Source organism: Drosophila tropicalis, unplaced genomic scaffold (assembly GCF_018151085.1).
Source record: "Drosophila tropicalis isolate 14030-0801.00 unplaced genomic scaffold, ASM1815108v1 contig_573, whole genome shotgun sequence".
NCBI lineage: Eukaryota > Metazoa > Arthropoda > Insecta > Diptera > Drosophilidae > Drosophila > Drosophila tropicalis.
In genome coordinates, this window is record NW_027173049.1 from 3,006,033 (window position 1) to 3,022,992 (window position 16,960).

A 16,960-nucleotide genomic window follows, 5' to 3' on the forward strand; every position below is an offset into this window, starting at 1 on the left:
TACAAATGTACATTTCGCCGACTTTAATATACCATTTCGCCCTATGGGTGCATGGTATAAAAAGCGAAATTTTGAGGTATTTTAATTCTTTATTATTTCTTACTGAAATAGCGGTTGTGGCGAAAACATTTGCCACGCTCAACGAAAAATCAATTAAAAGAAGAAAGTGTTTAATTTCTTAAGTACCGCTTTCGAGATATTCGCGGAAAGTTAGTTTTTATGCACATTCTTCAAATATTGCCACATATCTCCTAAACCGTATTGTCCAGCCTCATATAGTTTGTATGTATGTATGTAAAATTAATCGAAAGGTACTGAGTTGGCCTTTAGATGTTATCTGTAAATCATGTGAAACATTTATGAGCGGCAAATAATATTGTTTTAAAATGTGTCCAAATTCATCTGAGAAGTTTTTTTTCGTTAGTGGTATCATTACTATAAAACAGAGGGCCGGGGCTAACTTTGACCTCGTCAAAGCTTGTATACCCTTGCAAATTTGTGGTAACTCTTTTCTTATCTATAGCCATCAATGTGGAATGTCGAATGAATAGCCTACAATCTTAGCATAGGAAATAACGAAGAAATTGATCAAAGTCACTGTTTTCCACCGATTGTTCCTATGATATAGCCACCTGATCTTTATCAAATTCAGTCATTAACAGATACATATATTAAACTCACAAATATTTAATTTTAAAGCAATGGCGTCAAAATTAACGAAGTTATTGAAAAAAGTCACTGTTTTCAAACGATCGTTCCTATAGAAACTATATGATTTAGTCTCCCGATCTTGATCTAATTTGGCACAATCGTTGCCAATATTAAATTTCACGACAATAGCTCAGAAAATAACCAAGTTACTCAAAAAATTCACTATTCGTGACTTTGCCGTTTGTATGGGAGCTATATGATATAGTGGTCCGATCCGGCTGAATCCAAGATATATAACACCTGCAGTATATACAGGCCTAGTGCAAAATTTCAACTGTAGCTCCAACGGTCTAGGAGGAGTTTGCGTTGATCCAGACGGGCGGACAGACAAACGGACATGGCTGTTTGAACTCGTCTCATCGTGGTGATCATGAATGTATATTTTATATGGTCGGAGACGCTTCCTTTAATGCGTTGCACACTTCTGCCCAAAATTAATTCACCCTTTTTGCAAGGGTATAAAAAGATAGTATTTCTTCACTCCATCGGTTTTCCAAACAGCAAACAGTCCATATGTCGATAATGAATGTATATAGCATTGTAAAGGCCAATTCAATACCTTTTGATTAACAATATGGTTTACGGGATATGTGGGAATATTTTAATCATGTGACTAAAAATTAAAATTTCACTATTGAGTTCCTCGATTTCAGGTTATCGTAGGCACGTCTTCAAGTCAATGGTTCACTCAATGCCATTTATTTTTGCAACCTAGTGTAATTAAGTAATTAAATTAAAAAATTTCCCTTTCTCTGTTGAAAATATATATATATTTCATAGGGGTTAATTAATACCATGTTATTATGTATTATATTCATAATGTGAAATCCAATTATACATATAAACTTTTTTTATTTTGAGATAATATACAGCGATACGAACTATTTATTTAAAATTTAAGCAAAGGCATAATTATTTTATATACTTGAATAACTTGAAAGTACCTATACTGTAAAGCGCTATTGGCTGTGCAATAATTTATTGAAATCTGCATAGGACGACTCCAAATCAAAGAGAATTTGGCGCACTTGGCTTTCGCTCAATGCATCGGAAGCCTGCATTTCGTTAAGAATGGAGAGCCATTTCTCAACTTTTTGCTTTGCATCGAAATCTTCTGGAATCAGAGATAGCCTATTCATATTGTCGGCTAAATCCTTAACATCGGGCTGCAAGGCATCCATCGTATTGATCTGCAGACGTAATTTGTCCATTATTGTGATGAACAGAGAAACTATTTCCGCAATGCACTTGGATGTGTTGCCCTTGTCATCGCGTATCGTGATGGGGCGATCCTCACGGATGCGTTCCAAGGCAGCCGGGCAGTCAAGGCGGAACTTCTTAACGAATATGTCCACTGTGGGGAACTCGTCACTCTGGACTTGCTTAAATGCTATCTTGAATTGAACCAAATGCTTAGAGCAGGCAGCTGTGTACTCCTGGGGTGTGATGCAGTCACGGATGTAGGCCTTTTCCAGCTGTTGTATGGTGTTAATAATGGCATACAAGTCAGCCATGTTGTCGTACCGCTCCCTTTCACGAGCATTTCGAAACAGCTTCACCTCTTCGTACAGCTCAGGACTATTCTCATGCATGATGTGGTTTCGTATGAATAAAAAATGTTATAAATTAACGAAATGCCAATGACTGTATCAAATGTTAGTGACTTTGTTCAGAAAATAAAATGCCAGTGTTGAAAAACGCATCACATCGATTTCAAGTATGACCGTTTGTTTTGATTTGACCAAATAAAAAATTTAAAAATATATATTTGAAATTTTTATGAACGCATATTTAATAACCTAAATGATGAATATTTTTAGTTAACTTAAAATTAACAGTCAACCGAAATAATTTCTTAGCAAAAGCTTTTTATGTTAGTAGTTAGGCGTATTGTAGTTTCGCTCTGTTTCGCTTTATTTTGTTTTAATAATAATCTTATCTCCTTTATTAGCACATAAAAGAACTGCCAATTTGTGGATTCACATTGTAAAGATAAAGATTTTACTATACTACCCCAATCATTGAGCATCCGAAAGCCAAATATTATTAAATTAGTAGACCGATAGATATCAACTACCAAAGAAACGGCAGTGCAAAGAACACAATAACTACGCTCATTTAATCAAAAAATTTATGACAAACTGAAGTACATACATATGTGGATGCACATCGGCTTGTCGATATTATTGACCGAATAGCAATGCCGAAGCATAGAAGTAAATATTTTGTTTAAATTTCAGTAGCAGTCAAACGATCAGCCCCTTTTTTAAGTGTCGCATACATAATATATACATACATACATAAATGAAATGGATTTAAAACATGAGGACACAAATAATGTAAGTAAATATTTCTGTCTTTATGAAACGAGTTCAATTTAATAAATACTTAAAATTAGATACTAATAAGGTATTACAAATGATAAATATACATACATATGTAAGCATAACCAATTTTACATATGCATATACATACTTAGTTAGTACTTTAGATTAACATTCAGGGCAAGGAACATTTTCATCCTGTTTTGATATCTGCTCGAACGTCATATATGTATGTAAATGATTTTGCTTGCAATTCTTTCTAAAACGGCACAGCCTGTTCGACTAGTTTATAGCCTTGGCCGGTGTAAGTACGCGGTGGATAAATTACAAAGAGACTAAGCTGCAGGAGAGACAATATACAGCCAAGGAAATTGGGTATCTGCGAAAAAGGTTCAATTTCACTATGTTTACATATTTATAATGTGAAGTGTATCACCTGTATAAATGAATCAGATATTAGTATGCCATAGATTAGCCACTGCAAACTGACGAAAAACGATGTTGATATTAGTGGGAGCGGTAGACTTTCGGAATTTTTGACCCTTATAACGTGGACTAGACTGGTTAACGGTGCCGCAAAAAAACAGACAGTGACAACACAGCAAACGATGCCTGTCAATAAAAAGAAACATTTTTCGATTGAAGCTATACATACATACATACATACGTGCGCACATACAGATAAATAAGTATTAGGTAAACGTGCTTTTTTGAACTATTGAACTATACCTGTTATTTGAATCATTTGCTTTGGCTGTGCGGTCAGTCGATTGGTATACCAAATTACTCCTATTAGGATAAGGAGAACAAATGCAAACTGTTTGACATAGCAGCGTTTATTAACTGTAAACACGTAGAAGGTCAAAATATAGCCTAGAAATAGAGTTGCTCCAATTACATTCACTAGAACAACGCTTTGCTCGTTGGTTAAGACGCCGTAGCGCAGCCAAAAGCTACAACTGTTTAAACAAACAAAACAAGAAACGAATTCATAATTTGAGTTTAAGTAACACCTTAAATAACACCGATGGATGTCGACGTCAACAGTTCTTTTTTAGAGAACTTACGATAAGAAGCCGCAGATAAAGGGAAGACCGGAGGAGTCGCCTGTGCTTTTCTTTTGTATATATTTCCGGCATACGATGCTAAAAGAGGGGAAAAAAATAAAATTATATGAATTATAGTTTCTTTCAAGTTATTGTGCTTTATTATTTAACTTACGATCCTGAGAGGAATTGAAAAACAGTGCTAATCACCGCCGTGGTGGATAACAGCGAATCATAGGCCAACGCCGACATATCTTGGGTTGTTTATAGATAAAGCAATATACTAGATTTAAGACTGTTGTTAACGTCAACAAAAGGAACAGCTGATGATTGCAACGAAGCATCATCGGTTCTACTATACATATATCGATTTTCGCATCGAAAGTATCGACTTGTAATGATAATGAATATACAGAGTATTTTTACTCATAATACTCGATTCTCACTGAACGCCATGGTTTATTATTTTGAGGGATGGTGCATATGTATTCTATCACAACTGTTCGATTGACTTCTTAGTCGATATATTTCAAATCGAAATGTTTGAGTGGCTTTTTCCGAACTCACTCGTTTTATTAATGTTTTTGTTGGGTTCATGTGGCTAGCGCGAAAGTAGTGCGGTTTATTTGTTAACTGTTTTTGGTTTACACAAACGCCGGCGACATCAATAAAATTTTTATTAACAATTTCGTGCCTTATAAAGTGTTTGTAAAGTGCTTTCTATTTAAATATGGCTAATAAAAGTAATTATAGTCAACATCAAGCCGAAGTCCAACAATTAAATCCACAAAATACAATTGAGTTGATAACAAGGCAGCAACAGGTGAGATGTTATAAACACTAAATTCACTGACTGTCTTTATGTACTATCTTGCACCCTTAAAATTTTAAAATTAATCTGCACCGATGGACAAATAAATGTTGATTCTTATTATTATATTGTTAATATTGCCTTGAAATCTTTTATATAAACAATATTGCAAAATTACAAAATAAATATGTATGTATGTTTTTGTCAATAAATGTAATTTTCAATATTTTTTAATATTTTGTGTATTTTTAATTATATGTACAAATATATTTCTAATCTTAAAACGTTGACAGTTTTATTTCTTATCTGCCTTCCAATACACAAATATTACAATTTCTGGTAAATATATGTATTTACATACTATAGATTTTAGTCAAATAAACTTACACATGTGTGGTAAACCTCATCCAATGAAATGTAAATTGTAGTATCGACCTCTGGCAAGGTTGGAATTTATTCAAAATCACATCTATTGACGAAATAGCTTCTACGAATAAATCGTAAGCTATGGCTATAAAGCCAATTTCGAATCAATTTACATTGAAGAGAGAAATTGTTCTTATTCTTATATTGTTCTTAAGATACCATTTTACAGGGTATAAGAACGTTGACAGTGAAATTGTGTCAGGCGATATTTTTATACTTTTGTATATGTAGGTACGAATATATATATATACATACATGCATATGTATGTACATACATAAATGTACATTTTGGTATTTGTCTATATTTAAGCTTTTTTAGCAAATACCTTTCAAGTAAATTTCTTAATCAATCCTTATCAATCCGTGCTATAAATTAATTCGAGATAACAAATATGTTTTTGGAGTATGCAAATATGTATAATTTTGAAGCACTCGTCAAAAAATATGTTGAAGCATTTTTAATAAATTATTTCGCACATGCTTTAGGTCAAGACTATCTCTAATTAAAGCTTTTTAAACGCAAAAGTCGTAAATCAAGAAACTGAACTGTCTAAAAATATTTAATTAGTCCTCTTTAAAAGTCACCCTCAAACAAATTACGCATGGTGGCTGTTATCATTAATGCAAGTTAAAGTTCACTTCTCTTGGACTTTCTACAATTAGAACTACACACATTATTAAAAATTTCAGTTCTTTTAATCTTACATGTTTGAATTTTGGTACTTTTAGCAATCCCAATGGGGGAAGCTGCTTATATTGGTAGCTTTTGCAACAACAATTGGCGGTGCGGTTCCAACTGGCTATTGCATAGGCGTTATCAATGCGCCCTCTAAGGTACTTAGTTCAAAGTGGTCTAAATTGACTCAATTAATATTGTGTACCTTTACAGCTAATGAAAAATTGGTGCAATCAAACATTGCATGACAGATATGGCAGCAATTTGAGTGTAAGTTCCTTGGATTTGTTATGGTCATCGATAGTTTCAATTTTCCTGGTTGGAGGCGCCATCGGATCGTTGGGTGGGGCTGGAGTTGCTAATAAATTTGGCAGGCAAGTTAATCGACTGATATGATAAAGTGTAATTCTCCAAAGATTTCTTTGGATTCAATCAACCACACAGCCGTCACTCATTAGTCTTCTTTGTAGAGGCTAACAACTTTAATGAATGATAAATGCAAATTATGGTATTTGCATAGTGTAAGACGCATTTTCATTTACAGTTTGGAAAACATGCAAACAGACTTATTGTTAATTCATTTAAAGTCGTCTCGTCGACTCAAATATACCATGCACCAGTAAAGCAAATATATTTTAAATTTATAATAACAAATGCGAATAATATACATATGTATGTATGTATTTATAAAATATTCTGTTCAAATGCTTTTTACAATCATAAATCTCGCTCACTGAAAAATATGCGCACCATAGCGCCCCCACCAGCCAACGGCCAACTTCGGCCTTATGAAAAAATATTTATATGCTTTATATGTATGTTTATATGTTTATAACTTGGCCGATTTGTATAAAATTTGGTATGTTCTTGATTATTACTATAAATTTTCAAGGCATAAGGTAGAAAATTACTGGAGATAATTGGGGGCGTGTCAAAATTTGTACACTTACAAAATCTGCGCATTTATTAAGCAAATATTCATACCATATGAAGTCTCTAGCTAGAATAGTCTTTGAGATAAACGTTTTTCCGCGGGGGCGGAAAGGAGCGTGATAAAAATTTGAAATAAACTCGATCACTTGACATAGTACACGAGCCTATTTACCAAATTTGGTGGCTTTATCTCGACTCAGCTGTTGATCAAGAATATACTTATGGTGTCGGAAAAGCTTCCTTTTGCCTGTTACATACATATGTATGTACATTTTGGCGACTTTAATATACCATTTCACCCTATGGGTGCATGGTACAAAAATAGGTTCCCCCCCTTACTTCCCCCAGCAGCAAGCACATAGAATTAAAAGTGTACAAAGGATCAATTAAAAAAAATAAAATTCTTTCCATTATAGAAAAGCCTGTTTTCTCATTTGTGGTGCACTGTTTACCATTGGAGCTTTACTGTTCTTCTTTTGCCGAGCGGCTGGTTCAGTGGAAATGCTCGTAATTGGGCGATTCATTGTTGGCCTCGCATCTGGTTTGGTCACAGCCACATTGCCCATGTACCTATCCGAAGTAGCACCTCTATCTGCACGAGGCACTTTAGGGGTGTTTTGTGCCGTGGGCGTCACAGGAGGTGTAGTGGTGGGACAGATTTGCAGTCTAGTCAATGTTTTTGGTACCGAAGACCTTTGGCATTATGCGTTGACTGCCTACATGCTGTTAATTGTAGCCTGCTATTTACCTTCATTCGTCTTTCCGGAGAGTCCGAAGTTCCTTTACATCGTCAAGGGGGATCACGCAGCTGCCCGTCGTGAGCTTACTAGATTGCGTGGCTTAAATGCTGATGACATGATTTCGCAAGAGATAGCCGAAATGGAGGCAGAGGCCAATGCGAAGGTGCAATCTAGCAGCTTCTGTGATGTGCTGCGGGACCCGAACTTTTTATTGCCCATATTTATTGTCTGTTGCTTCCATGGCGGCCAACAATTGTCCGGGATTAATGCGGTATGTTGTTGCGTATCCTCAAAAGTTGACTTTTACTTAGTATAAAAATATTGATCATTGCAGATTTTCTATTATTCAGTATCTATTTTTGAGAAGGCCGGATTATCAACGGAAAATGCTCAGTGGGCGAATTTGGCAGCGGGAGGACTGAATTTGATGATCTCATTGCTCGGGCCAATACTAATGGCCTATTGTAATCGACGCACTCTTATGATGTTTTCCTGTGGTTTATGTTCTATATTCTTATTTACCATTACGTTTGTCCTCTACTATATAGTGAGTAAAAAGGATCTTAAGTAATATTTCGACACTTAAAACTATTTTTTTTTATAGGACTTTGTCAGCTGGTTTGCCGCCGCTTGCATATTTTGTATTATGGGCTACATATTCTTCTATCAATTTGGCCTGGGTCCAATTCCTTACTTTATTGGTGCAGGTAATTGTATAGACAAAAACGTCGCGATTAAAACGTATAAGTAAGCTGGAGCTTATTTATAGTAATTCCAGACGCAAGGTCGTCAAAGACAATATCGTGACAATTTTTTTTTTGTCTAACCAACTCATTGGCATTAAATGATTTTTCGATTTGCAGAACTCTTTGAAGTGGCTCCCCGACCCGTGGCAATGTCTATGGGAAGTCTGGCATCATGGACTTGCAATTTTGTAATTGGTATCTCATTTCCCAGTCTTCAAAATGCCTGGGGTGCATTTGTCTTTCTACCCTTTTCTATTACGTGCATTTTGTTATGTTTGTTGACGAAATTCTATTTGCCGGAAACGCGTGGACGCGATCCGTCCGAAGTGGCACCACTTGTCTCGAAAGGCTTTCGCTCGAAGGTGAAATAGAGCTATAGCAAAAGTAGTCTAAACTAAAAGCTAAGTACCAACTGCCATTGAGGATATCAAGCCTTTAAAGTTGAATGCTCAGTTAATACTTATTTCTGTAAGTAACATTTTTGTAAAATATAGAACGAACTATTTAAGAAACGTAACTGTGTTTTTTATCATCATTACAACCATGTTCAGGAACTGGAAAAAATTTTGAATTTCGATTTTTTTTTAACAAAATTTTATATTGAAACTATAATGTTTGCGAAAGAAAATCCGACAATCTTACTGTAAAATAACGAAATTATTGATTAGTCACTTTTCACCACAGGTTGTTCCTAAGGGAGTTCTATGATGTAGTCAACGATCTTTTATTTTATTGGTAAGTTTATTACACATTTGAACGACTGTGCCAACTTTGATCAAGATCGTGTGCCTATATCACATAGCTCCCATAGGAACAATGTACATACATATGTACATACATCGGTGCGAAAAGAGTAACAAAAAACTTAAAACGGGATACAAACTTTGACGAGGTCGAAGTTGATCGAAGTAGATCTCGGAGACTATTAAAGGTAGAGGCACCCAATTTGGTATGTAGGCTCGTATAGTATGTAAAGTGATCGAGTTTATTATAAATTTTTGCCACACCCACATCCGCCTCCATAGTTTAAAAAAACCGACTGCCTCCCGTAATTTTAGACTAACCAATTCGACATACAAGTTAGTCTTATTCATTTCTACCGATATACCAAATTTTATTAAAATCGCGAAATATGTACATGTATATGTACATATGTATATGTAATAGTGTTTCGTAGGCGGTCGAAAACCTGGAGTTGGCCGTAGGCTTGTGGAGGCGCTAAAGTGCACGCGTGTCTGCAAGAGTGAGCGAGATAGCATATGTAATGAGACATGTAAAATAGTTTTAAAATTTTTTTGGTAAAATCAATTTTTATACCCTTGCAGAGGGTATTATAAAATTGGTCAGATGTTTGTAACGCACAGAAGGAGACGTTTCCGACCCCATAAAGTATATATATTCTTGATCAACATGAGAAGCTGAGTCGAAATGTCCGTCTGTCCGTCCGTCCGTCGGTGCGTATCCGTTTTATTCAGCCATCTTAAGAGCTATCGCGATGAAATTTTTTTTGGGGGCTTTTTATTACCCGGGTGAGATAAAGTATGAGAATTGTAAGGATCGGACCACTATATCATATGGCTCACAACAAACATTTACATAAAAATTGGAGTATCCTCATGAAATTTACTACGATGATAGTATTGGATATAATAACTCAGATTCCAAAATTTCAATCCGATCGGATAAATATATCACAAGTTACAGTCAATATAAATCGGTTCAATCGCTGCCGGCAGCGCTGCTTGCTGTCTACTACGTTATCATTAAATCAACAGAGCACATGCATACACACACACAGACGCAACGCTACGTGAACTGTATGTGTATGCGTGCGTTGCTTTGCTCAGGGAATGAGGGAATGAGAGAAGAAGAACAAATTGTAGTATGAAGAATAAAATTCTTTTGTTTGTTAATGATGAATTGAGTTGCAGAAAACAAATTTTGAACATCTAAAATTATTATTGTCAAGGACTGCAAGGGTATATAAACTTCGGCAGAGCCGAATTTAACTTCTTCGATATTTTTTTTTGTAAATTTTGAATTTTTCCTGTTGATGGCTGATTTTCATCAAAATCATCATTTATGTTTTCCAACAAACTTAACCTTTTGGAATTATTTATCTTCATTTTATTTAACGCGAGAAATTTTGAATATATTAGTATTATAGTAGTGTATTTAAACCATTTGTAGTCCTCTTTTTTACAATCCTGAGACTGGTCATAAAATATTTCATTTTACAACTTTAAAAAATCTTCTCGACGTGCTTTGCATCATTCGTATTTCCATATCAGTGCATTGGTCAGTCAACATTGAATCCTACCTTCAGAAACAAATTAGTTTGTACATACATATGTATATATATTTTACAAGCACTGGCAACTAAGGCCTTCGGTTTAGAGGAAAACTACATCCATACACTAGCCTGGGATTCGAACCCGGGTCCTCGTTGTTCAGTTGCCCAAATAACTGGGTCACTTATACAACTCATCTAACGAGGACTGCAAATTTTAATAATACTTTAGTGTAATCTGATTTAATAACAATTTTATGCAACAGACTACTAATAAAGAACATACTTTTCAGATGCAAATAAAAAAGCCTACATCGATTGAAATCAGGCAAAATTCAAGTTGCAAATTTTTGTATAAATTATCATTTATTCGCATTATTAAATATGTAGGTATGTCTCAAGTTTGGGCAACTCTAACACCCATAATCGTTAACCGATTTGTTTTGGATGCGAAATCTGTGAAGTACTCGCTATCGACTGAATATTTAAATTTTGCCATTAATCACTTTATAACGAGACATGAATATCATCAAAATTGTGACATTAATTTAATAACCCGATTCTAATAATATATCACATTTATAGTATTTGCCTCAAAAACGATAAAAATGTGATCATTCTAACTACTCTACCTATTTTCCAACACATTCGTTAGGATCTTTAACGTCAAATTTTTAAAAAGGTCTTTAAATTAGATAAGCAATTCGCAAGGCATATTTTTGAAACCCTTACCAAAGTTGTGTTCATCTGTGATGCGGTGCAAACGTGCGACTAACATTTTATATCCATATCAACTACTGAGTGTGTAAAGTCTTGAAGCTCAGTTTTGTTTCTTAAGTTCTCACTATGTTGTACCGCGAAGCTACATTATTTAAATGCAAGGGTAAGGAACATACATACATTAACAATTTCTGGGCTAAGACAAACAGACGCTGCTATGATAAGAAAACGTTAGAAGCAAAAACATATCAACAACGATATCTAGTTAAAGAGGTCTGGTATACCTACGTATAGACACATACATGTGTACGAGTGTATGTTTGTGTCGTGTATGGCAGCTATTTGTACTTCTGGTTAGGCAATTATATTGGCAATATATATGGATCTATATTTTGATTGATTTATACTGATAGTTGGATGTTCGAACATGTGTACACCACCAGCACTGGCTGGTACTTGTGACTAGTCTACTTTTTAGTCTCACTTTATCATTAGTGGTAGAAAGAGCAACATTTCGTAGTCAAGAATACAACTGATTTTTATATAATTTTTAATTAATAACCGATATATATGTAGTATGTACATAAGTTTGTGGCATAAGGCCAATTTGTTTGTGATTCATGCGATTTCGTTTTTGGGATCTGTCCCATTTTGCAGCCGGTGGTCCGACCAAACATGAAGGACGGATGGACGCCTCTTTTGGTCGTCATTTGTATGACAATCACTTTCGGTACAGCTATACCAGTGGGATACTTCCTGGGTGTGGTCAACGCTCCTGCAGAGCTGATAAAGAATTGGTGCAATGATATTTTGGTCAATGAATATGACACTATGGTTAGTTCGACACAACTGAATATAATATGGACATGCATTGTTTCTATATATCTAATTGGAGGCATTGGAGGTTCCTGTTTCAGTGCCTGGTGCAGTAACAGGTACGGACGGTAAGTGATTTCAGTAGGACTGAAACTGGCTGGTCTAACTAAAGCTACCTTTTTCAGCAAAGGTTCCCTAATTATCAGTAGCCTGCTACTTATTATCTCCGGAATTCTCTTTATATGTTGTCGGGCCGCCAAATCGCTAGAAATGTTAATTACCGGTCGCTTTGTAGGTGGCTTGGCCTCTGCCTTAATCTTCACCGCTCAACCCATGTATCTTCTTGAATCGGCTCCCTCCCAGTTAAGTGGTAGCGTTGGGGTGTTCACTTGCCTAGGTATAACAGGCGGCATACTGCTTGGCCAGGTGATAACCTTACCACATATAATGGGGAATCTAAATCTCTGGCACTATGCATTGAGCAGCTATACCATCCTGGTATTCTTGTCTTTAGTGCCCTTGTGGTTTTGGTTTCCCGAAAGTCCACGATGGCTTTACTTAATCAAACGTGATGCGGCTGGTGGTGCAAAGGCTTTGCGGCGGCTGCGACCCAACAAGAATGAAGATGTAATACAGCAGGAGCTCTTGGAAATGGAGCTGATGCTACAAGAAAATACAGAGACTGCCTCGTTGTGGAAAGTACTTGGAGATAGCAGACTGTTCCTACCGTTGCTTTTGGTTTGTTCCATCCAGGCCACTCAACAACTAAGCGGTATTAACGCAGTAAGTTGGTCGTCGAAATTTAAATCAATGTCAGATTTTATATTTGTTTTTTAAATTCCAATTAATCTCATGACTTTTAATTCAGTTCGACTGAATATTGCCAGTAAAGTATTTATTTGTAAATCCCGAGCTTACGTGTATAAACTGTGAATTGATTCAAACCAAGATCCGCGAGATTTTATGCCATGGCATGGAGGCATGCCTCCAAAAAGTACTTTAACGTCGTCGGGACAGGCAGATGTAAAAGTACATTGCATTGTTGCATTTGATTTCTACACAGTATATATAATCTGCAGGGCGGAAGTGGGCGTGTCAAAAATTTTAAATAACCCTTATAGTCTTAGAGGTCTCGAGTTTAATACGGACGGACGGACGCATATGTCTAGATCGACTGGCCTGTTGATGCTGATTAACAATATTTATAATTTATGGGGTCTTGCCCAACGCTAACTTTTGTTTGTTTACTTAATTCCTTATAGATCTTTTTTTACTCATTGTCCATATTCACCGATGCCGGATTCTCTTACTCTACAGCAACTTGGCTTAATTTAGGTCTAGGCGGCTTCAATCTGTGCACCTCCCTCCTAGGACCTTTGGTAGTTCACCGAATTGCTCGTCGTCCATTATTGATGGGCTCTTGTTTTATTTGTGGGCTCTCGCTAGTAGGCATGTCGTTCGGCCTGTACTTCTTGGATAGATCACCGAGTACTGTGTTAGCCTATTCGTGCATTGTCTTCGTTCTGTTATTTATATTGGGATTCCAGCTTGGATTGGGTCCCATTGCGTACTTTATTGGGTCAGGTGGGTCTGCATCAGTTTGAAGGAATGAAGGAGAATATTGTATATTGAATAACTATGTATATATGTATGTACATACATATAATTTTAATTGCAGAGTTGTTTGAGGACACGCCTCGTCCAGTCGCCATGTCGTTGGGGAGTCTTTTCTCGTGGGTTGCCAATTTTCTAGTCGGGATGTTTTTTCCTTTGCTGCAGAGTGTTTGGAGCTCTTTTGCTTTTATGCCCTGCATGTGCGTTTGCATCTATTGTCTTATTTTAACCTGGAGATTTTTGCCAGAAACACGAGGCCGAAGGCCAAAGGATGTCCAACCACTGATGAGCCAAGGATTATGATCGAGACCGTAATCGAATCGTCTTGATCTAAAAAAGAAGCTTATGCTAATTATACTTCCAACATACATTTATAATAAAAAATATCAAAGGAGTTAAATTATTGGATTGAAATTTTGGAATCTGAGTTTTTATATCCAATACTATCATCGTAGTAAATTTCATGTGGATACTCCAATTTTTATGAAAATGTTTCTTCTAGAAGTATATGATATAGTAGTCCAATCTTGATGATTTTCATACTTTATCTTACCCGCGTAATAAAAAGGCCCAAAAAAAAGTTACATCCCGATGACTGAGTAAAACGCATACGCTCCGACGGACGGACGGACAGACGGACGACTCAGCTTCACATGCTGATCAAGAATATACATATATACTTTATGGGGTCGGAAACGTCTCCTTCTGTGCGTTACAAACATCTGACCAATTTTATAATACCCAGTGTTGCCACAGTTGTTTGGCTACTCTGTTATTTACAAGGCAGCCATTTATCTTAAAATATATAAACGTTTATTGGAAGTCCGATCAAAGCGTCTTGACGCGTCTAGATAAGTTTTAGAAGAGAGATAAGTAGTGTTGACTAACTTAATAATACGACAAACAGAGGGCGAACCAGTATTTTCGGTGTCGCCACAGTACTCTCCGTCCAATGAGGTAGTTATGAATTTGAAGATGAAAAACGAACTCGATGATGTTTCTCATATGTCCTTGGTGCAGTGCGTTTCGAGTCTTGAGTCTCGGGTTGTTGGTCTTCGTTTGCTATGAATGCTGGCTTGAGTCTGTCCACAGAAACGGCGACCTCCTTTCCATTGACTTTTAGAACGAAGACTCGGTCCGTTTGGCGCTTTATAACTTCGTAAGGGCCAGAATACGGAGGTTCAAGCGGTTGCTTGACTGCGTCAGTTCTGATGAACACGTGTGAACATTGATCAATGCCTTTTAAAATGAACATTCTTTCCTTGATATGATGAGCCGTGGGCTTTGGGCGAAGTTTTTGCATATGTTCACGAAAAGGGCTTAAAAATGATGTAGGTGTTGATGGTTTGTCCAAATCTTCAAAAAATTCATTGGGTAGTCGTAATGCCGTTCCATACAACATTTCCGCAGCTGATGCGTTGATGTCCGGTTTAAAACAAGTACGTAGTCCAAGCAGCGCAGTTGGCAAAAGTTTTGTCCAAGGTGTGCCGTCGTTGCACATTAATGCCGCTTTAAGAGATCTATGCCATCGTTCGATTAAACCGTTGGATTGTGGGTGATAGGCAGTGGTATGTATCTGTTTGCTGCCGATGAGTCGTGCGAGTTCTTTGAAGACAGCGGATTCGAACTGCGAGCCTTGGTCTGTTGTTATTGTTTTGGGCGTTCCAAAACGTGATATCCACTGGGCGTAGAAGGTATTTGCAATTGTCTCTGCAGTGATGTCAGTGAGAGCGACAGCTTCGGGCCAACGTGAAAATCGGTCGATCATCGTTAGGCAGTAGCGGAAGTTTTGATAGTAAGGCATTACTATGATGTCCAAGTGCACGTGGTCGAATCTGTTATCCGGAAAGGGTATCTTCTCTGGTAGTACGTGGTTGTGCTTGTTGATTTTCGCAAGCTGACAAGGGAGGCAGTTTCGGCACCATTGGGTGATGTTTTTGTTCATTGATGGCCAAACGAACTTCTGGCGAATTTGTTTTAATGTAGCCCGACCACTTGGATGTGATAAACTATGGAAGAAGGAGAAAATTTTGTACCGATGAGATTTAGGTACATACGGTCGGTTGTGTCCCAATGAAACATCGCAATATAATGACACATTGTTGTCGAATCTAATGCTTTTTAGAGTTAGCGATGAATTTCCTTCTAGCAACTTCGATAATTCAAGGTCTGTGGCCTGTGCCTCTTCGATTTCAGACAAGTTTACTGAAGTGGGCATCCGAATGGCACATAATCTTGAGAAAGCATCTGCGACAATGTTATGTTCGCCTTTTACGTGCAGGATTGTCGTGGAGAACTGCGAAATATAGCTTAAGTGTCGAAGCTGACGAGGCGATGCTTTTTCAGGTTTTTGATTGAAGGCATAAACAAGCGGCTTATGATCAGTCCTGATGATAAAGGCTCGTGTCTCTACCAGGTGTTTAAAGTATTTAATTGCCTCAAAAACTGCTAAGAGTTCTCTATCGTACGTGCTGTAATTTCGTTCCGTGATGCTGAGTTTTTTAGAGAAAAACCCTAGTGGCTTCCAGATGTCATCTATCTGTTGTTCGAGGGCCGCGCCGATGGCCGAGTCAGAAGCGTCGCAGGTTAAACTGAGTTTTGCGTCTGGTGACGGAAACGATAAAAGTGTTGCATTAGCCATGCTTTGCTTACAGTTCTCAAAGGTAGCAATGAGTGTCGGTGTCCATTCGATCCTTCGTTGGTCGTTCTTCTTCACATCTCTGAGCAATTCAGTTAATGGTGCTTGTATGTCTGACGCATGTTGAAGGCATTTTCGATAGTAGTTGATCACACCCAGAAATCGGCCAAGTTGGCATATTGTTTGAGGTCTCGGATAGTTAAGGATAGCATTTATCCGATCAGTTGGCGGCTTTATTCCACAGTCGTTGATTGTGTATCCAAGAAAGTTGACCTCTCGTTTTTCAAATTGGCATTTACTAAGGTTAATACTTAGACCATGGTTTTGAAGAATTTGAAAAACCGAGCGAAGATGTTCTTTGTGCTCTTCCAAAGAGCTCGACATGACGAGAATGTCGTCGATATAGCAGAATACAAAGTTAATGCCACGAAAAATGTTGTCCATGAATCTTTGAAAGGTTTGGGTCGCA

General features: G+C 37.0%; 4 protein-coding genes across 6 annotated transcripts; 2 read left to right on the forward strand and 2 right to left on the reverse strand.

Annotated features, from left to right (window-relative positions):
* Positions 1–1,543: 1,543 nt before the first annotated feature.
* Vps28 (vacuolar protein sorting 28) lies at positions 1,544–2,408 on the reverse strand. Its single transcript, XM_068287694.1, has one exon. It carries the CDS (start codon positions 2,301–2,303, stop codon positions 1,671–1,673), a length of 633 nt encoding a protein of 210 aa, XP_068143795.1. The 5' UTR covers positions 2,304–2,408; the 3' UTR covers positions 1,544–1,670.
* A 518-nt stretch (positions 2,409–2,926) lies between these two features.
* Positions 2,927–8,925, forward strand: sut1 (sugar transporter 1). Of its 2 annotated transcripts, none has more exons than XM_068287689.1 (7): positions 2,927–3,050; positions 6,048–6,152; positions 6,208–6,368; positions 7,344–7,938; positions 8,002–8,214; positions 8,272–8,374; positions 8,531–8,925. In XM_068287689.1, exons 1-7 carry the CDS (start codon positions 3,021–3,023, stop codon positions 8,782–8,784), a joined length of 1,461 nt encoding a protein of 486 aa, XP_068143790.1. In that variant the 5' UTR covers positions 2,927–3,020; the 3' UTR covers positions 8,785–8,925. The 2 variants fall into 2 exon arrangements, with proteins under 2 accessions (XP_068143790.1, XP_068143789.1); XM_068287688.1 differs by lacking the exon at positions 2,927–3,050 and adding an exon at positions 4,624–4,904.
* On the reverse strand, positions 3,062–4,424 carry slv (saliva). Of its 2 annotated transcripts, XM_068287691.1 has the most exons (5): positions 4,257–4,424; positions 4,103–4,180; positions 3,765–3,994; positions 3,472–3,647; positions 3,062–3,414 (listed from the first exon to the last, which is right to left on the reverse strand). In XM_068287691.1, the coding sequence occupies exons 1-5, from the start codon at positions 4,331–4,333 to the stop codon at positions 3,295–3,297; spliced, it is 681 nt and encodes a 226-aa protein (XP_068143792.1). In that variant the 5' UTR covers positions 4,334–4,424; the 3' UTR covers positions 3,062–3,294. The 2 variants fall into 2 exon arrangements, with proteins under 2 accessions (XP_068143792.1, XP_068143794.1); XM_068287693.1 differs by lacking the exons at positions 3,062–3,414; positions 3,472–3,647 and having other exon boundaries at positions 3,813–3,878; positions 3,934–3,994.
* A 3,019-nt stretch (positions 8,926–11,944) lies between the features above and the next one.
* On the forward strand, positions 11,945–14,253 carry sut2 (sugar transporter 2). Its single transcript, XM_068287690.1, has 5 exons — positions 11,945–11,998; positions 12,081–12,367; positions 12,425–13,022; positions 13,502–13,823; positions 13,918–14,253. The coding sequence occupies exons 2-5, from the start codon at positions 12,099–12,101 to the stop codon at positions 14,154–14,156; spliced, it is 1,428 nt and encodes a 475-aa protein (XP_068143791.1). The 5' UTR covers positions 11,945–11,998; positions 12,081–12,098; the 3' UTR covers positions 14,157–14,253.
* The last annotated feature ends 2,707 nt before the right edge of the window (positions 14,254–16,960 follow it).